This window comes from Lonchura striata, chromosome 4 (genome assembly GCF_046129695.1).
Source record: "Lonchura striata isolate bLonStr1 chromosome 4, bLonStr1.mat, whole genome shotgun sequence".
Taxonomy (NCBI): domain Eukaryota; kingdom Metazoa; phylum Chordata; class Aves; order Passeriformes; family Estrildidae; genus Lonchura; species Lonchura striata.
In genome coordinates, this window is record NC_134606.1 from 40,647,859 (window position 1) to 40,668,985 (window position 21,127).

Below are 21,127 nucleotides of genomic sequence, written 5' to 3' on the forward strand. Positions count from 1 at the left end.
TTTTCATAGTGTAAGAGCTCTTGTTTACATGTAACTGAGGTAAAACTTCCAAGGATGACCAACCAAGTCCCAAATTTTGTGCAGCCTTCCTGTGAGAAGTTACAGGAAGTAACAAGTTACAAGTTACTTCTTGTACTTACTTTGCTGCTGGGTTATCTAATAGAACATGTACTGTTAGGACCTCAGCTACAACAGCTATTTCAGAAATTTTAGAAAGGAAGATACCAAATACCACTCACATTGATTTCAGAAAGTTTATTGCACCAAATGCCACAAAGAAATTGACCAAAATGATAGTGTACATAAACAACTATAAGAAAAAAAACATGTAGTTTGACATTGGTGTTCAGTCATTCCTAAAAAAGCCTATGTTCTCCAAACATGCAATAGCAACACACACTTTTCTACAATGGAAAACTTGCCATGTATGTCAAATTACTTCATTTGACCTCCAACCCTCACCCTACCCCCCAAAAAAAAAGGAATTTGTCTAGACTAAATTCAGTAGTTCAGACTTAGTTTTTATTTGGGTCCTTTTAATTGAAGTAGAAGTTATCCTTGAAGGGTAAGGGATCATTTTGCATAAACCTTATATACAAGAGTTTGATGCATCTGAAAAGAGGTTTTGACTTTAAGAGCAACGATGCTTATAATATGGAGTGGAGAAAATCAATCTAAAATTTTGGAAGATGCCATCAGAAATGTGAATTACAGGATCAGTGTCTGTTAGTTTTTTGGGAGTAAAAGAAAGTTGTACAGATTAGTTCAGAGAGTACCTACTTAAATAAAAATGTTCAAATCTTGGTATTGTTTGGGGTTAAAGAATTAATTTCAACTAAATTCTACAATTTAGCAGTTGATTCCTCCCCTGTGTTTAGTCTTGCCTGAAAACAGCATACATTCTTTAAATTTCAGTGTGTAAACCCCATTTATGTGGGATTTTGGAAAGACTGTGCACTCCCACCTAACCAAGAAAGTATGTATTTAAGTTTACAAAAAACCTACATAATACTGATAAAAACAACTTTAGAATATTTGAAAATTAAGCTACATTATCAATTTTCAACACAGCTGTACATTCATATCACTTTTCATCCTATTAAAATAAAACCAGAAACATGCCCTAAAAATGTCTAAAGAACACATCTGTAAATACTTACTGCCCTGTCATGCCACACCAATTTACATAAACATCAAGATGCTACCAAAAACAAGTTAAAGACTTCGAGTCAAAAAAAGCCCTAGAAAGTGGAATCCTGTCAACTGAGGTAGTACATTTGGTGGAGGGGAAATATGTAATTAGCTTCCATTAGTCTAAAGCCTTTTAAAGATAATAAAGAGCTTTCATTTTGAATTTTCTTTCCCCCAAAACTAAAACTGTGAGAATAAAATAGTTCAATGTGTAATTTCTGAAGAGCAGCAAAATGTTAGAGAAAGCAGCAAGAACCATGAAGTTTTAGCCTGGGCTGAAGAAAATTCAAGTGCTTTTGACCATTGGCTCACATGCCACCACAAAATTAACTGATGTCTTGCCCAAAGGCAGATTTTTTTTTTAACAGTTGATGTGGTAAAAATCAGGTCTATTATTGATTATGGCATTAATCTTGAAATCACTGAATGTCTGCAGATCTCTGTCCTCTTTAGCAAACCCTGTGACAACAAAAGCACATCTTTAAGTTAGCATATATTTCTTTGAAGAACTGTCAGAGTCTGTTCAGATAAAAAAACCCACTTTAAAAGAACTGGACTGACTTTTAATGATGTCAGCTACTATTTAAGAGTGACATGAAATAGAGAAAGTACATGAGGATTTCTATATACACTCAGAAGCAGTTTCATAGTCTTACACATGCACACACACATTCTCCATCAAGAGGGTAGTTTAGGAATACGTGACTTGCTTTATGGTTCGTTCCTTGTTTTAACCTTGTGAAATAGAAAGTGGTATCTGCTAAAAGCCATATGCAGAGGTAAATTTACTTTCCAGCAGATAGGATTCACAGACCAAAGATATGAAAAGTTTGCTTAGCTATAAAGCAGGAAGAAAAAACCTGAACCATAGAAAGATTTTAGCCTTTTTAGGCAGAATACTAGGGAGAAATATGAAAATGCAATAAAAGAAACATTTGGAATGTTAGGTCAGAAAACCAGCATAGAAGGAACAGCTTTAGTAGTGTTGCATCAGAATATTAAGTATCCCTCCACGTGGAAACCTCTTTTCACAGTAGGCCAGTCTACCTATTTCCCTCAAAAAGTAACACAAGGTTAATCAAGACCCCATCACATTTAAACAATTCACAATAAGCACATTTCATTATTTCAAATCATTGAAAGTTTACTGTAGAAAAGTCCAAACACCAAGGTAGTAGGAAATAAAACCACTTTTAATAAAAGTGTGTCCCTTCAGTGTTAAAAATCTGTAACCATCAACAAGGAGAACTCACAACTGGTGACCAGGAGTTTCTTATTAGAATTTACTATTTTCAAGCAATTGTGTTGCCAGAAATATGCTTGCAAGATGACAATTTCAGACACCGTATTCACAGTGGCTCACAACAGAATGGTCCAACATTGAGTTTTCCATTTAAGAATGTTTTGATCCTTTGTTCTCTCTTCAGTCTGGTCCATAGTTTCATATCCAGCTTAACAGTGCTTTATGCAAAAAAAAGTATTTTTACATTCATTTTAATCAACCACGTGAAAACCGTGAAGTACAAAATTTTATTTTGCTTTCTAGAAACACCAAAGGCCAATATCAACTAGTGGAGAAGTAGTTCCTGGTGTCAGAGTAGTTAACCTAGTAAGGAAAGGCACCTGGATGATAGTTCAAGATTTCTGTAAAATCAAAAAGGGCAATTGCAAACATTCAGAGTAATATCAAATATTGGGGTTTTCCCCCACATTTCATTTTACTTCAAATAACGTTCCTCTTTTATTCCTACCCAGAATGACAACTCATAGCTGGAAAAAAGTAATATTTTTGACCAAAGGTTTGGTGGGGGTTGTTTGATGTCTTGTTTTTCCCCAATACGATTGTCTTCAGTTTGCGCCAATTGTTGGGTATATGTGCACATGGACACATGCTCACAGCACTGGCATCATTCAGAAGTTTTTCAAATTCATTGGAGATAGCAATTCTTGATGACACCAAGAAAAGTTTAGTTCCCAGGACCAAAGTCATACAGCAAATCAACAGCTACTGAAGTTGCATCAGCAACAAATGTAAACTTGTAGCAGAAGTTCCATAAGGCTTTCCCATAAAATCCCTCTCTCAGAAGTCCATTCCATTTCACTTGTAGCCATTGGGCCCATTTGAATGCCTCCTCATTAAAACAGAAGCAGCCACAGCTCTCAACCTCTTCCCCTTAAAAGGAAAAGTCACATCAACCTCACACACACCTCCATTCCCACATGACATCTGGCTGCTGAATCCAAGTTCCTTGTTCTGAGCCCATCACTTCTACAAAACCACACGTAAGTTCTGCAAGAAAATCATGTCCCACCAAATACACTTTTGTATAGGAATGCTATATACAGAGTTAACAGCTACTCCTCCTCCTCCCCAGCAAAGAAACATACACCACACCACACTCACAAGCACAGTATTACGAAATCCATTCTAACCCACTTGTTCTTTTAACTGGTACTTCATGGTTTTGAGCAGCGTTTTGGATGGCAGAACCCAGTCTGCCACATAGTGTTAACTTTTGTCCTTTGAATAAAAATAAAATGCAAGGATGCAGTCTCTTGATTTAAGTCAGAAGAGAGATTGTAAGAAAAACCTGAATGCCTTTTGTGTTATGTAAACTGAAGTCCTCTGATAAAAACATCCAGTTGAAATCAGAATCAGAAGGTGGCAGAATGTACAGTCATCACCTGCTTTCATCAGTGCTCCCCTTTACCAGTGTTTGGCACCTCTGTTCTTCATTCAACATTCCCATTTTCATAATTGTACTTTAAGGGAATGACTATCCTGAGAATTTAATTTATAAGAGTATTTGAGCAACATATGGGGAATGAGTACTTGCTATAGCAGCCAACAAAGGCAAGTCATTGGATTCAATCCTAGAAATTAAAAAAAAAAAGAGAGAGACTTTAAAATAATATACAGTCACTTTCACAAGAGAAATACAAGATGATACTTTTCATCCATTTTAAAGAAACTGGAAGTGTCTTGCTATTACTAAGTTATTTAATTATTATTTACTGTTATTAATCATGTATTACCAGTAAAGGTAGGCAAATAATGCTTAAAACCAAGAAGTAAGTTAGCACTTAAATCAAAACATAGCAAGCAGCATTACATTCTGTGCTATATAATCTTTTGTGGTTTAAAGAAAAGATCTTTTATGTATTTGCTAAACTATAAGCTTCAGCTTGTAGTCTTACCAGTGAGTAGGCACCAATAAGCCCAGTTTAACAAAATATTAAGTATCAGCTCATGGAAGATTATGAATTTCAGGTTTTGAATATAACTCAGTTTGCTAAATAGCAGCACTTTCTTACCAAAAATGACCAAAAGCTGAAATTATTAATTATTATCCAATAAAAGTTCAAGGAATGTCTCTCAACTGTAATGGTCAGTTTCCAACTATTTCCAAATGTGAAGCTGCTCAGAGGCCAGGATGTATATACATATTTATATATATTTAACACATACACACACATGGAGAAAAGTGCTTATTTCATGGTTTCACTATTTACAGCTACATTTCTGAGGATGAAATCTTGAACAGTCTGGAAAAAGATAAATTAATCTACAGTGCTAAGAAAACATCTTGAGAAAGTATTTACTTCTTCCCCTTTTTCTGCTGTCAGCAGGCAGATCCCTCAAGGTTATATGCCAATCAAGTACTATTATTAGAAGACAGCTGTTGACCAGGACACCCGTTTATTTTTCTACACCTGATTTTTGAGACCCTCTTGTCCCTTAAGTACAAATGCACCCTTTTCATTCCAAAAATTATGAAGTATTTGCTGGGATGAAGTTCTCACTAAGGAGATCACAACAAAAGAGAGTGTGTATGAATGCAAATTCCAAACTTTCTTAATACTGATGATTTAAAAATTACAAGTATTTTGCTGTTGTATAAATGTCTCCTCCTCATATTGAGATAGCTCAGTAGAGCCCGTTTTTGCCATTTATTAGGCACATGAAAGAGGAGTGTTAGATATGAAGCAAATCCTCATGAGAACAAGCCGTCAACACTCAGATGAAAAGGAAAAACAACTGCCTCAGCTTTTGCCGTTGCTTGAGACTGATACCTGCAATACTCACCCCAATACAATTCCTAGCTCTTTTACATGCACTCTTGTATGTCCTCGCAGATATTCTGAAAGCATTTTGCTTTTGAGATACATCTCTTGCAGTCTATCTTCAAGATGCATTATGCACTGTAAACATAGACCATAAACCTCAGAACAGCTTTTGCAATCACATGCAAATCTTACAGAAATGTAAGCACATCACTTTACCTTCTATCTTGGAAGATAAACTAAGCCTCCACTCCAAAATCTAGACGAGGCAATTGGATTTATTACAATTGTGCTATAAACATTACAAAGTTACACTACCCCACAAAGAGGAAACCCCTCATAGAACTGGGGCATTCCAGCTCTCTTGGGCAGCACATCTGTTGCATAAACTGCACCTCTATTTCCACTTAAGTCACTGCATTTCTGCCAACTTAAACAGTTCTAATGAGGTTCAAAATAATTCCAGGTATCTTACGAAGAATTAAGGCAGATTTCTTGGATCAAGGTGTCTTGGTTGTAAGTCAGTACTATTTTTCTGAAAGACTTGGTTTAGACAACAGTTTCTAAAATTATCTAGCTCTAAGGCTCTAGTGCCACTCAAGAAACCAAGACTCAAGAGGTGGAAGATGCCAGTACCTTATTGGTCACAGAATTGAAACTCTTTTGCTGACTGCTTTTCTGTAGCAACTAAGTTACAAATCCATTTTAGGCATTTGTTTTCATAATTCCTAAGTACTTCTAGTTTAAAATTGCTTAAACATTTGATGCTGATTGCCAAAAGGTAATATCCACTTTTTTTCTAGCAGTGGAATGCTAGATATGCATATTATTTTTAAATACAGTCATGTGATTCACGGCAATTTCTCATATACCAACTACAAGAGAGCATAAAAACCTTGGCTTCAAGGAAAGAGAGGAGTTATTCTGGCAAGACAAGGTCAGCAGGTAGCATGTCTCCACAAGCTGAATGGGTAGGAAATCTTATCAGGCATTTTGTTGTAGGACAAAGGTACGTTCAATTTGATATATTCCCTCTTTTCACAGGGATGACCACTTCAAAAAAGTTAAATAAGTCAGGTCTCTGAAATCAGGAGATGAAAGCAGGAAGCACATACAGAACCTCACATTATCAAACATATAATCATCTAGCAGGCACAGACAGCAATTAGAAACAGTAGCAGCAAATAGCTTCAGGCCATCATCCCATGTGCTGGAGCTGAACGAAAACCCTAAGAATTAGAAGTGAGACCTGGTGAGACAAGTTTTGTTATTTAAAAAACTAATGAGGAAAAAAAAGTCTCAGGCTTGTAGGCAGCCTAATATGTATTTTTCTGATCATCTGGAGCAAGATGAAGATGTTTAATTATTCTTTCAATGAGCTAATGCTGAGTCTTAATAATGGAAACTAAAGAGGCATTTTAAAAACCATGCTACAGGGTAGTAGAGTAAAATCACTGCCACCAATGGAGGAAAGGCTTTTGAGAATAGTTTGATCAATTTGCTTCAAGCAAATTTTCACTCAAGCAATTATAATCAACACTTCTGATTCTGTCCAAAAGGGAAGCAAGCACTCTTATCTTTTCCATGACAGGTGACCCTCATGCAAAAAGCCTATGAGTACTTTCGCAATGGTTCAGTGGAGCATGCAGCTGATCCACAAAGCAGCTTTCAATCCCAGTATTTGTGTTAAGGATTGTGTTGTTTTGGTTTTTTTTTTGTTATGAGGGAGCAAGTAAGGAAGAATTCCACATTATTTTAAAAGAATCCCACATTATTTTTATTTTTGTTTACATAATAGGATCTATTCCTTCTGAATACCAGCAAAGAATCAAAAGACATTTCTGCCCACAATTGTACTCAGTATATTAACGTGTCTTGTTCAGTGTCCACAAGTATTTTCTTTTTTTTTTATATGAGCTTCCTCTACAGTTTTTCTCATTGACCAAATGGAAAAAAAGTCAAGAACCTTTTAAAAACAGAAGCGTAGCTTAAAGGTGCACGTAAAACTTTTGACATACAGCTGAAATGCGGCAGTTGCAATCAGCACTTTCCTCTCACCAGGGCACACTGCAAAGCTGTCTGCAGCACAACTATTAGTCTAAAGTGGTACAACAAAGATATCACCACTTGCCTTTCATCTGGTCTCATATTGGGCTGTTTTTCATTGGTACCACAAAACCCTCAAAATACTTACTCGTCTGAACAGTAAATGCATGTAAAGAGATGTGCATCCCAAAAGGAAACTTCAAACATGCTGCTTTGTGGTCATCTCTGATTGATATGAGTACATCAGTACATATGTTTTTATCCAAATTTAAATCCATAGAAATGCTTCTATGAAAATGTCACATTTCTCCTAGAGTTTAGGAACACTTAGCTTCACATGCACAGATATTGTTTTAGCAGGGCTGCAAAATCCCCTGACAGAAGGATCAAAGTATTTCTAAAACAAATGATGAAAAATTTACAAACAACTAGCACTCTCACTTCAGTTCCTTTTGTAAGAAAAAGGAAATAAAAACCCCTGAAAATCATTCTGCCCCCAGACACCTCCCAAACCATATAGAAACTGCATAAACAAATCCTAAGGAAACATTGGAAAGAACACTTCAGTTGCAAAATCAACTACTCAGTTTAAAAATGCCATGATTTAAGTAAGGGGTGACTGTACTGACGTTAAGATACAATTTCAACCACAGTTGCATATTTTTCAATGCCCAGAAGAATCCAGAGAAAACACTCAAAAATGTACCATTTTGCCTAGCATTTGACTTGAAGAACTTAGTCTAATCAATACCACCAATTTAACCCAAAACAGTGCCAACCAACACTATTTAGAACTATTAGTGCTTAGCTCTATCTTCCTCTTCCATCTGCTGACACAGTCATTACACAGGACTCCTACAGAATTTCTCAAAGCTATCTGCTGAAGGACAAATCAATTCTGTTTATTAGAAAAGGGGTGACTACTGAAAAAACACTCCATCTCCCCTCACCAATAATCATGTGCTAAAAATTTAATTACAGTTATTGCAGTCATAATTGTGGGTAATTTTGTTGTAGTCAGCAAAACCAGCATTACTGATTTGCTCTGATGAACTCCACTACCAATGAGAACAGGAAAGGATGCTGTGGGATAGGGAGCATGCATCCTGCTGCAACCCACCCATTCCTAGGTGTCTCATCCCATGAATCCTATGGAGCCATCTGCGAAGCTACCCAAGACAGCACTTGCTAAAACATGTATGAAGCAGAAGGGTCAAGTAAACAAACAGAAACACAGTTAGTTGGAGGGTAGAGAGAAGAGGCATCCATTACATGGGGTTGAATAGAAACCCCATGAATAGGAAGTTGTTTGCCAGAACCAGGATTTGGTATCCATTACTGGACTGTAGCATGGATTCTTTTCAACATGTTGTAACAGCTCTGCATTATATCAGGCCTTAGTTCATTGATATTGCAACACAGTGTACAGAACTTTATGTTTGCTATCTGAGCTAAACAATTTCCATTAGCTTCAGCCTTCAGTAAAGAAATACTTACAAAGTCAGCTGGGACGTTGAGTTTGTAAAGCTGTAAAATAGACTGCAACAGACTGGATACTTGACTTGAAACCAGAACATCCTTGCCTAACTTCACACTGTCCGTCATCTTCCTCTGACTTGTAGCTACTTGTACATTCCATTTATCTGTGTCTGCAATAATGCAGACAGCTTCTGCTATGGGCTCATCTAGCACTGGATGCTGCAATAGAAACAAAATACAATTATGTGATACTTTCATATACACTTCCACAGTTTCACTTTTATTCACACTGACGTAGCAAATAAAGTGATTCAATGCATGGTTTTGTCCATTAGGGAACCAAAGTAATTTCAAAAAATGACAAGGAATACCAGCTTCAGTGACAAGATTTACATTCAGCAGCACTGCATCTGCCAATTTGAGACATTTTTATTAGTGCCTGAAAGTCACTACTCCATTTTATTTTTCCTCATGTATTCCCCCTACCCTGAAGAGATTAGTTTCTTTCAAAATGAAGAGTGTAATAATTACACCAATCCAGTGATGGCAAAAGTACATTCAATACTTCAGAGATATATTAGGGATTTTACTATGCACAGTCAAGCAGGGTACAACAGAATAGCCAGGGTTGGAGGGGACCTCTGGAGATCTTCTAATCTAACCCCTCACCAAAGCAGTGTCCCCTAGAGCAGGTGACACCGGAACAAGTCCAGGTGGGTTTTGAATGTCTCTAGAGAGGGAAACTCTATGACCTCCCTGAGCAGCTGGTTCCAGTGCTCTGCCACCCTCAACATAAAGAAGTTCTTCCTCAGAAACTGAGCTGGAACTTCTTGTGTTTTAGTTTATGGCCACTGCACCTTGTCCTGTTGCTGAGCACCACTCTCCTGACACCTCCCTTTAGGATATTTATATGCACCAATGAGATCTCCTCTAGTCTCCTCTGAGAAGAGAAATGACCCCTAATGATCTTCGGGGCTCTCTACTGGACTGTCTCCAGTAGCTCCTCATCCTTCTTGACCTGTGGAGCTCAGACTGGACACAGCACTCCAGATATGGCCTCACTAGAGCTGAGTAAAGGGGCAAGTTCACCTCCCTTGACCTGCAAGAATGCTCTTGCTAGGCACCCAGGAGAGCACTGGCTCTCACAGCAGCAAGAGCTGCACAGGCTCATGGTCCACTTGTCATCCACCACACTATCACACCAGACCAATCTGCTGCTGCTTAAATAATTATACACACACACATCACTGCTCTGGATAGTACATGTAGTCATGCCAGCAGGATGATGCTTAATTGCTACAGAGAAAAGCTGCTGACAATTACTAGATAAGCACTTTAAATTGCATACTGAGGTCACACAGTTATTCCAGTGAAAGACTAGTTATAATTTTTATAATTTAGGAGTACTTACAGTGGAGAAAGAACACAGCAAAGTTCTTATCTATATACAATTACCTTCTGTAGTCAGTCATTTCCGCTACAGACTTTACCTCACCTGCAACACATGTCACTAAGTGGCAAAATAAGATGTTTCAACTTGTATATAATTTTTCTGAAATACAGGTAATTTTGTCTGCTATTGTGATGGAAAAGAGAAGCAGCTCAAGTTTTTTTTTTCCCTTGTTTGTAACTTGAAGTTGCAAACAATCTTCCTTGCGTTAATCTTTGAAGAGAAGCCTTAAAAGTAATAAAGGAAAGAACATGATTCTTGCATGAACAGGTGTTGCATATAGTAAATGAAGAGCTTATGTCTTTCAAAGAGAAGAACAGGTAAGTAAAAAAAGCAACCTAGTGAAATAACCTGCTTCTGTAGATTTCAGTATTAACACAACTCCTACTCTGATGCAGCACTTTAACTCACATGCATTGCATGAAGTAGATCTGCTAGTAGACACTGCTTGAGTTTTTCATCATTATTTATTCCATGCAGCACTAGATCAGGTATATATGTATGACAGTAACCACCCAGAAGTGATCTTCCAAAGTTTTTCACACATTGACTGCTGATGGTATTTGACCTGAAATACAGAAATACAAAGCAGGTAGGATTCTTGCTTGACAAACTGCATTCAGATTTTACATTAATTCAAAGTCATGCCTGCTTCTACTGCAAATGTTAATCAACAGATGTACTCCAAGTATACATAAATGTTCACACCTGTAAAAATCTACTGGTGCTCTTGAAACAAGAATTCTGAAAGCTAAAATTTAACAGGGTATTGATTTCTTCAGACTTGTAAATAAACAAATTTATGTGCACTGGAGTTTGTGGGATGCATGAGCTCCAGGTTCTGCAGCTTACAATTTTGCTATATTTCAGTTTTCTTCAATTCTCATGCTTAAGGTCAGTTTAGAAACTGACCTTAAGCACCAAACTCCATGTGCATCTGGAATGCTCAAAAATTTTCAAATAGCATGTCCATGTTTATTCCAAACTTGTATTTGACTTATAATTATGTCAAATCTAAACAGCTATCTTTTTAAGCAAAGTTTTGCTTGTCCTCAGATGTTCTATCTACGTGTTTCAGTCAGTTTACATAAAAAGTTTGATCACCTTTTTTAGGCATTTGAAGTACACCTTTGTCTCAAAACTTTATTAAACCTGCTCTATCTCTGATTCCTTCATGTCAAATCTACTTACAAGAATTCTAACTACATCACTGTCTGCTGGTGATTTGTTTGCAAGTAACTTAAGTCAAGTTTCCCGAAGAGTTCAGACTTGAAACTTTATACAGCTCCAAAGTAGCTATAGCTTTTGACTCCATTTAGTTCTAAATTAACCAGACTTCTTTACCTTGGCAAAGGAAGTTCCACTTCTGCAAATTCTTCAAGCCGTTTGCCAATGTTATTTTGATGCACTTCATCAGGGATACAACAATCACCTTCTTCATCACTAGCTCCAAGAGCACTGTCTGAACTCTCATTCCTTGGAATGTCCCCTTCAACTCTGAAGGAGGTTTTCCTTCCAGAATCCCCATAGGGGACATCTTTAGCACCTACTTTAGGGGAATCCTGTTTGACAGCAGAATCTGCTTCTACGCAGTCAGAAGAATAGTTCTCCATATTGCCAGAGCATAAAGTTCTATTTTCTTTCATGTTTGGCAATTTTACAGTTTCTATGTTATCTGTGGGCAAAAGCAGTTCACTAGATACTGAGTTAATTAAGTTCACTTCAGTTCCTTTACTTTCCATATGTTGGTTAAGTATACTTTCATTATCCTCACACGGTGGGATTTGTGCATAACAAACATTATGTTTACTGATGGGTATAAAGGCAGCTTCACAACTGTCTTCTTGATTCTGAGAAGCATCCACAGTCAGATTTGTGGAACTTGAGGCACAATGTGTCACCTCTGGATTTTTAATTAATGCCTTCAGATTTTCTTCCATTTCTCTTCTATGAGTTTCTAAGTCTGATTCTGGTGATGCTGAACTTCCAATCTGAAACGTGACCTTTTCTAAGTGTGAACTCCTGTGGCCAGACCTCTCAGGACAAGGCAGGGCAGATGACCTACTAGAAAAGTGCTTTTCCACTTTTCTCTCATTCTGGTTCTTGTTCTTCTTTACATCCACTACATCCTCTAATTTAGATGATTCTTCAGAGTGGTAGGATACAATTCCTGTATCGGTGACAGTTCTTTTCCTACCATCAGCTGCTCCTTTACAGAAACTGCCAGTTAGACAGTCAACAGATGTTTCAGAAGTCTGACTGGCCTTTCCTATTGCTTCCCTCTTTTCTTTTGAAGAGACTGGGACAGCCTGAGTGCTTTCTGGTTCATGCACCCACTCTGCAGTACTATTGTTCTTACTTCCATCATTCTTTGGAGGTAGGATTGGAGGCACAAGAGCAGGGTCATTTTTAACAGTGACAACCACATAATCAGATTCCTCTACCTCTCCTTTTTCTAGTGCAGTTGTGATCTTACTTCCATTTAGCACCTGCTCTCCTTCCCCAGCCTTCTCACTCCACGTCAGCTGATTTTCCTGCAGCTCAGAGCACCGGATGAAGTAAGTTAGAACATAGAGCAAGCGCTGCACCAGCTCCTTGCGCTTTCCAACAATCACAGTTCGAGTCAATCTAACTGGAGAGCCTATGGCACCGTAGAGATCACCTACACAGGAAAGCAAAAATTTCACAGGTTTGTGAAATTACACAGCATTGTAATATAACCTATACTGCTCAAATTCAACACATTCTGAAACAGCATTTACTATGGACACAAGTAGACAGTTAATTGCTTTCACAGTGAATTCATAAAAGTTTTAAACAAAGAGTAACAAAGGAAGTTCCCTAATGCTTCTTACACCTGGCTTTTGTCCAGAAGGGTTTTTGTGAAGAATCAGCTGCTATTACTCATTTTCTTTCTGTTAAGAGCCACTGAGATTTAATGTACACAATGCTTACAAGACATTATCACCTGGAGACTGACACAAGCTGGGGCAAAGAAAAATGTATGTCCAGCAAAACTCAGAAGGCAGTTACACTATTTTCTATTTTTCTACTAATTTTCTTTCACATCAAAGTTTTTCTGTTTTAGTGCAGTGACCTTTCTGTTCAACACAGGCATTTTTATGCAGATAAAATCTTAATTACTTTTTCAGGACTAAGATACAGAAAAAGAAAAAAGGTAAAAAGTATTAGCTTAATAAATAAGGTTCAGAAAAAAGAGGCATTTAACTACCTCACTGAGCAAGGCACGTGCTGTGTATGGGGGAGCCAACCTCAATCACATGAGCATTTAACTTTGTCGGGGGGAGCGGAGAAGCAGAAAATCAAAATACAACTGCAATATGAAAGGTAGGCACTACTACATCATCATCTGAGTCCCCCCAAGAATGACTTATTGCTATTTACCCTGAATAACTGCTTTTTAAACAGAACTAAGGTTGTACATATCCTACTTTCAACATATTTCTTTAGGAGAGTGGCAATTATCTTCCAGTTGCTTATAATCATCTATCAACTAAAGGGCTCCTACTCCAGAGTTCTGGGAGAAGTAAACATAGATAGCTAGTAAGGGAATGGTCACATGCCCTATTGGTAAAGGATCAGCTAACTCAAAGAAGTGTCTATTCCTAGGATGAGTTAACCCAGTTGTCTTCACATGACACCTATCAGAGAATACTCACTAAATTGTCTTTGGTTAATCAATCTATGTCTGATTTCACCAGCATGTGGAAAATAGCCAGCAAATGCATAATTTTTTTCAACTACCTGAAGTGTGGAAAGCAGGCTTCTCTACCTTGAGGCTTGATCACCTACCTGCTTAACTATCAGACTGCTTTTAGGTGCTAAATCTTTCCTCTGGGCTGCTCAGATTTTGTTCTGGACAGAGCTTGCCATCAAGATTTTGTACTAGACCTCAAGAAGCAAGAGTTATAAACAGAGCTTCAGAAAGGTTTCTTCCAAGGGCAAGGGAAGCTTTGGTTTTAACAGTAACACAGAAAAAAAAAAAACAAAAAAAAAAAAAAAAAAAAAAAAAAAAAAAAAAACCACCCAACCAAAACAAAAAAAAACCCCAAAACAAAAAAAAAAAACACAACCAAAGAGCACCTTTATGTCCAGTCTCCTTCTCATTATACAGAATATAAAAGAAATAAGGCTCCCAATTCCATTTCTACAAAACAAGGATGAATGAGTTATTCCATGGCTCTCTTACTGTCTGCCCTGCTAAGATCTGCCATTTCCTACAATGCTAGTGATGCACTGGAGAGGTTCCTGGGTGGTGGCATCAGTGGTGCCATCTTCCCTCAGTTAGAGACACCCTTGCAACCAGCCCCAGACCCTAACAAGCCAGTAAATTCATTCCTCAGGAACCAAAAGTGGGCTTCAGACGCCTCAATTAATCTAAAAGGCTGCCAGGCCACAAGGACAAGCAATATGGAAATGAAACTGGAATATATTGTTTTACTTTTGAGTTGAGCACAATTGCTATGGAAATCAGATTCAGGCTTCATGTTCTTTTCACAATCGGCTTTTATATAAATACTTGTAAGACAGTACAACAAGTCAAAATCATAATCTTCAAAAAGTACTAATACTTGTTACTACCATTAGATTGAAGCTGGTGTTTAAGAGACAGTATGTCTTCATGACAAAGAGACTTATAATTTTATCAGTATATAATTGCAGTTGATATGTAATATGTAATGAAAATAGAGGTCTAAAGGTACATCAAAATCCTGTCATTTCCATTTTTAAGCACAAAGACTTGATTTTTTGTTTTTCTTCCAGCAGAGGGCAACATCTCACTTTCACAATCAGTTTCTGCCACCACAACAGCAACAGCTTTTTGGGCTTTATAAGAATGAAACAAAATCAGAAAGCATTTTGACTTCAGACACTGAGAACTTGGCAAGACTAAAAGAGAAACAGACTCTTGACTAGTCACCAGTGGTGACTCCTGGGAGCAACCACAAGAGCTACTACTGAGCTTACGCCTCCAGTCCAGCTGGGTTTTGCAACTCCAGGCCTGGCTCTGTCCTCAACACCAAGAACACACTTCTAATTTCCCCTTCAGTCTAACCTCTGCAAAATGTTTAAATGACATCTTAAACCAGGAAACAGTTCACTACAACTACATGGCCGAAGTAGCAAATCTTTCACAGAGGTTACTGAGAATAAGAAGCCTAAGCCAATCAGGAAGAGACAGCACCAGCATTACAGAGTAAGTCACATCATTGCCTCAGTGTGCACATGTGTTATTTTACATGGCAATATAGTATTTCAGCTAAAGTGAAGGGCTGTCTGATGTCAGATTTTCATCTGCTGCCAAGAAGAGGAGCAATTTTCAAATATTTACCACTGACAGAATTACCTTCTCAGCTTTCATTCACCTACTCATTTGCCATCAGTTATCTAATCCCTTGTATCAAGATAATTTACAAGCTATAAAATATTTGTCAGAGACCAGCCTGAGGCACAGAGCATAGAAAAAAATCTTGCCCCAAGCCCATTCATGTAATAGTAACTGAATGGAGCTACTGCCAGCTGCCAAACTTCTAATCTACTGTCCTGCTCTCCACCCTAGCTATGTGAGAAACAAAGGGAAGTAGCCAAATTCAACTATAAAAGGCCTCCAAGGCCCAGGTAACTCTTCTCAATCCAGTCTATTTTGTCTTGTTTTCTTCCAAACTGCTCAGACCATTCAGAGCACGTGCACAATATTAACATTTCTATAACAAGTTAACCAGACAGTGTAACAGAGGATGTCAACAAGGAACAAGAATAAAAAGCAGGATATGCAAAGACACCTCCAAATGCTCTGATGAATCAAGCAAAAGACACCTGTTGGTAGCAGGAAGTGTGACCTGGATTACAAGTAGCCCTTATCTAAAAAAAGTGAATGCACAAAGGTGCTTGTTACAGAAAAATCCGAAGCTTTCCAAATCATACTGACCCAGCTGTGCCCAGAGAGGGTTATATGGGTGAGATTTTGCCAGCATGTTCACAGACTGGGATGTGCGCTTCTCAGAGAAGGCCTTGATGGGAGGATGGTCAACTGGCATCACTGTTGGGACCCACGCCAGGTGATATGTCAGCACTGCAGTCAACAAAGCAGCAAAGAACCTAGGAGAAAAAAAGTAAAAAAAGCATGTCCAAAGTAACACCCCATTAAGTGCTTTAACACAGTCACATACACTGGGAAGCACATAAGCTTTTTCTTAAGAAAAAAGGAGTGGGGGAAGCTTACTGATTTTTGTTGATCTGTTCTATCAAAAAGGTAAATTCTTTAAGAAAACGCTGGCATAGCTGATTCTTTTCCAGGGTGCTGGACATCATATTAAGCCACACAGGCTCTGCAATCCTTGGAACAGAATATAGGTTCCAGATGGTAACTCTGCTCAAAAAAAAATTCCCAAAAAGTCAATGTTAACATGTATGTTTCAATTCTGCAAATAAGTAAAAGCAGCCCCTTTCCTCTTCTGTTGTCCAGATTTTAATTTGCCTTTTTTTTACAAGATCTAGGAGACTAAACAAACTAGTGTTCAGAACACTAGTCTGTTTAATTCATATTATCAGTAAACTAGTGTCTTTGTATGAGTTACATATTTGGCTTCCCTTTTTTGCATTCCCTTGTGAATTTTATTCAGAGAAACCATTCAGAAATAAATTTGAGGGGAAGAAGAACCCATTCTATTAATTGCACAGATTCGATTCTACATTCCAGATATTACAGAACTCCATGCCATTAAAGCCTTCTCTCTCTCCTGGGCTGATTTGCTTAGCGTTTCACCATTCCCTCCTTTCTCAAGTACAGAAAATAGAGCTTTTGACTGCAACTTTCTTGCCAGTTACACTGTTCAGCATCTATGGCTAGGAGTAGACACATCTATCTGCATGAGTACATCAATCCACCCAACTGCACAGTCATCAGCAGAAGCCAGCTCTTGATATGTTTAGACTTTAACTGACAATCCCAGGAACACGTGAGTGCAACAGAAGTACTTTCATTCTCATTTGGAAAACGGCTGAGCTGGTTTTGCTACAGTTTCTGAAAACATTTACCCAATAACCAATGCAGAAAATTCATTCACACTAACTTCAAGACTGTCTAAAATACAAGACCTTACATTCAGCTGCTTATAACTGGAAGTGACAAATATCTTTCATGGGGCATAAAAAGTGCCCTCCTTGTAATTCAGAATTCCATCAACTCACCTGAATTCTCCCAGGGCATCCATGACACGGCTGATATAAACCTGCACTCTCTGGCTGGATTCTGCTATTTTTCTACATGAGATCATGGCCTTGATTAAGAGTTAAAGACACAAAACAGCTGCTTAAAGGATTTACATTCTTCATCTTTTTAAACTTCATTAACATGTCAAAATAACTAAGATCTAGCCCCAGTCCTATACAGCCACTCACAACAGCAACAAATGCCAACCTCCCTCCACCACATAAGAGACCAATCCTAAATACCCGACAAGGGAAGACAACATTTCTGAGAGGAAGAAGTCAGCAACAAATATTTTGTGTCTCACTTTTAGACACTACATGAAAGGACAGAGTACCATCATTTCCACAGTCTCTAGAGAGTCAAGAAAACCTCGGAGTGAAATATGGCAAGAACAAAAGAAAAATCACCTATAGCATAAAACTCTCCATTCTAATTCTGTCTAGAAAAGAAACTACACCTCTTTCAGCTAATGCTGAGTTCCTACGCTGGGCTCAAGCTCAAGACTGCATGTGTAAGGAGGGAGGCAAGATTGAAACCACGCACCCTCTCCCACTCTTCATCTATCAGATTCTAGAAGAATTCATTCTGATTGACATTTTTCAACATTATGCCAAATTAGTATTCTGTACCTTTTCTATTGCATATTTCAACTTGTTCATGTGAGACTCAAAAAGAGGAAAGTGAGAGAAAAAGAAATCCTGGAAGTTTCGCTGTGCTTCTTCTTTTTCAGGCAGAGAAAAGATGATGCTGATTGCAATTTTTTTCCTCCGAACAATTGCAGGATTGGAGCTGCAGCTTTCATCGGCCATACTAAACATTTCTTCAGTGGACCTGTAAGACAGATTTGTTAAGACAGTTACCTGTGTACTGAGAGGCAATTCAGCTTCTATCCATAGCTCTCTATATAGTGGAAGGTAATTCATTTGTAGGACTCCTTTGACTGACTAAATAAGGCTTTGCTGTCACATGTTTCTGAACAGAGGATGCCTGACACTTTCATGGCTAAGTCCTGTGCTTGTTCAAAAAGGAGGACAATACCCAGAGAGGCCTGGTGTGAACGCTTTCCTCTGAAACAGAACTACTAGATTTCCTCCTGGATTTAACTTTGAGGGAGATGAAGAAAAGAGAAGTGAGATACATGACACAAAATCATAACCAAAAAAGCTTAAAGGAAACATTGGAGCTGTGAACTGCATCCAGCACTCAAACTCCTCTCTAGGTGCTCAGCTGCATATCTATGAAGCTCTCGAATCTGGCTGGACTGTTACTCATGAGGGAAGTTGGGAAACATATAATCTACACTATCCATATTGTTCCAGCATCTTAAGATGGATGTTTGCAATTAACCATACAAAATAAAACTTTCTATTTTAACTGAAGACAAAATGTCACCACCCAGTAATTACTGTGAAAACACAAACTTAATGCCTACAAATACATGTTTGCCCAGCTCAAAATTGTATAGACTTCAGTTCACAAAGATTTGTTTTCTTCTTAAAACTATAAAAAAATACCAGAAAGAAAAAAACCCACCCATCCAGTGGCTATTTTACAACCATTATTATTTCTTCAATTTCTCTTTATTTCCTTGATAGTGCCGCCACAATTCTTTCAAAATTATGTCTCTTCTCAATATTACACATGGGTTGCTACTAGGATCAATACTGCTCAATGTTTTGGTTATCAGCCAGGCCTCTGGATCAAAACACACCTTCAGTGAATTTGCAGATAATGTCAGATAGGGGGAAAATGGTCAATCAAGAGAACAGCAGTGTCCAGAAAGGCTGTGGAATCTCGATCCTCGGAGTTTTTCAAGACCTACTCAAGAGTCAAGTTCCACAGACAGCTAATGGAAATTCCAAGCTACTCCTTTGCACAGGCGACTGATTGGGATGATATACTGGGCTGAGACTTGCGTGTAAGCTTTACTATGGTTATACAAAAGGGTGGCAAATCCTTCACCCTGTTGTTCTATAAATACTAGCCTTGCAGTACTAGATATTGATACTGCTGGATTTACAAAATTATTATTTTTTCTTGCTTAAAAGAGTCTTGATCAATTTCACTGAAAAAACATCACATATACATAATGTGTATACACAATTAAGTAAAACAGTATGGAAAAAAATGTCTGTGGGAAGGAACTTCAACTGGATAATGGGTTTTAATCTACTGAGAAAATATATGAGAAAAGTGTAAAAAGACAAATAAGCCATAGACATATTCTGAGCATCAGCTCATCTGGAAATAGCTTGGTTTTAGAGTTTCTTATAAGTTAAGACTGCAATACCAGTGAGTGGTAATTAAAAGTTTGAAGTCTTTTCATATCAGAATTATCTTGAAATGGAGTCTGTAGTATTTATAGAACATTATGAAGCAATTAACAAAAGGAAATACTCAGGCTAAGCATTCATTCTTAGTCCATTCTAAAAATAAGTGATTTACAGTTTAATTGGTTTGACAAAGTTAAATAAACAAACAAAAAATTCTCATCACAGAGGTACAAGTCCATGAACACAGGATAAAGCACACAATTAAACCCCAGCAAAAAAACAGCTTGTGAGAAAACAGAGTTCAAGACAAAAACATAACCTCATCTGAACTTCAGGAACTTGCATACAGAGACAGAAATTCCCAAGGAAGTCAGGAAAGGATAGTCAGTCAGCATCTAAGAAACATCTCAAGATTTTATACTGCTTCACAGGAACAGAAATTGAGGAATTTAGGTCTGAGAGAGAAGCCTTTTGAACAAAACTGCTAATCTATCTTGCTTGCCAATCGACTATGTGGAGTTCCAACTAGACATCTCAATTTCTTTGAGCTATTGGTCTAAAACATCAGTCACAGTGACTGTAGAATCTTGGCTGTAACAACCTGGGGTGCAAAATGTGTGGCACTGAAGTATTCAACCAGAAGCCTACTGTTTCTCTACAAGTAACTCGAAAACAAGCATCCGAAGAGATGTTTTGGCTTAGAAAGAATCCCATTTCAAGAATAATTCTAGACAGTAAAAATAATGATGTTCTCTTTACAATATCTTTCCTCAGTATAGGTTCTCCAGTGGGGGAAAAAACAAACAACCCTGCTCCAGATAGCGAATAAGCAGCCCAAAGAGGCTACTTTCCTCTAGACAATTTGTAACTTTCAGAACACTTCACAGAAATTTGTATTTGTCAAATTTTGGCTACTTCTTAAACTGAGCTGAAATTATCTTATTTACCATAAATGTTTTAACCCTTTTTAAATGGGCTGCTCTCTTTAGGAAACTAGACTAAAAAGTACTTCAGTTTACTTAAAGCAACCAGTTTATTCTCAACTGCAAGTGTGATTTAGAAAGCACAACTGCTACATTAGTACCATGGCACAATTCTTCATGTTAAAAATTATTTGCTAAGAATGATTCACTAGAAAATATGCTGCAAGTGTTGGTTGACAGTAGGGAAATAAGTCTTTTCAAATTAAGTTTAATTTTTATTTTTTACTGACTATATTTTTTAACAGGCAGCTTTTATGCTTCTCTTAACTGAAAAGGGAGTGAGGCCAAATAGCATTAATTTCTTGTAGGTTTCCATTCTGTCTCTGGGTATAGGTAGATGAATACAGAGAGAGGATAATCAAGAACCATTTGCTATTTTGCAAATGACAAGGGAAGAATTTGCTTA

At 37.7% G+C, this 21,127-nt stretch overlaps 1 protein-coding gene across 4 annotated transcripts in view; it reads right to left on the reverse strand.

Annotated features, from left to right (window-relative positions):
• Positions 1 to 240: 240 nt before the first annotated feature.
• Positions 241 to 21,127, reverse strand: part of FNIP2 (folliculin interacting protein 2) — a 50,033-nt gene continuing 29,146 nt past the window's right edge. For all 4 annotated transcript variants that reach the window (XM_021536566.2, XM_077782915.1, XM_021536564.3 and 1 more), the window contains 9 exons: positions 18,095 to 18,296; positions 17,444 to 17,532; positions 16,476 to 16,622; positions 16,182 to 16,351; positions 11,576 to 12,893; positions 10,643 to 10,799; positions 8,800 to 9,000; positions 5,279 to 5,394; positions 241 to 4,065 (listed from right to left, as the gene is read on the reverse strand). In XM_021536566.2, coding sequence (XP_021392241.2) covers positions 3,987 to 4,065; positions 5,279 to 5,394; positions 8,800 to 9,000; positions 10,643 to 10,799; positions 11,576 to 12,893; positions 16,182 to 16,351; positions 16,476 to 16,622; positions 17,444 to 17,532; positions 18,095 to 18,296 — 2,479 coding nt within the window. In that variant the 3' untranslated portion in view covers positions 241 to 3,986. The remainder of the gene's footprint in view (positions 4,066 to 5,278; positions 5,395 to 8,799; positions 9,001 to 10,642; positions 10,800 to 11,575; positions 12,894 to 16,181; positions 16,352 to 16,475; positions 16,623 to 17,443; positions 17,533 to 18,094; positions 18,297 to 21,127) is intronic.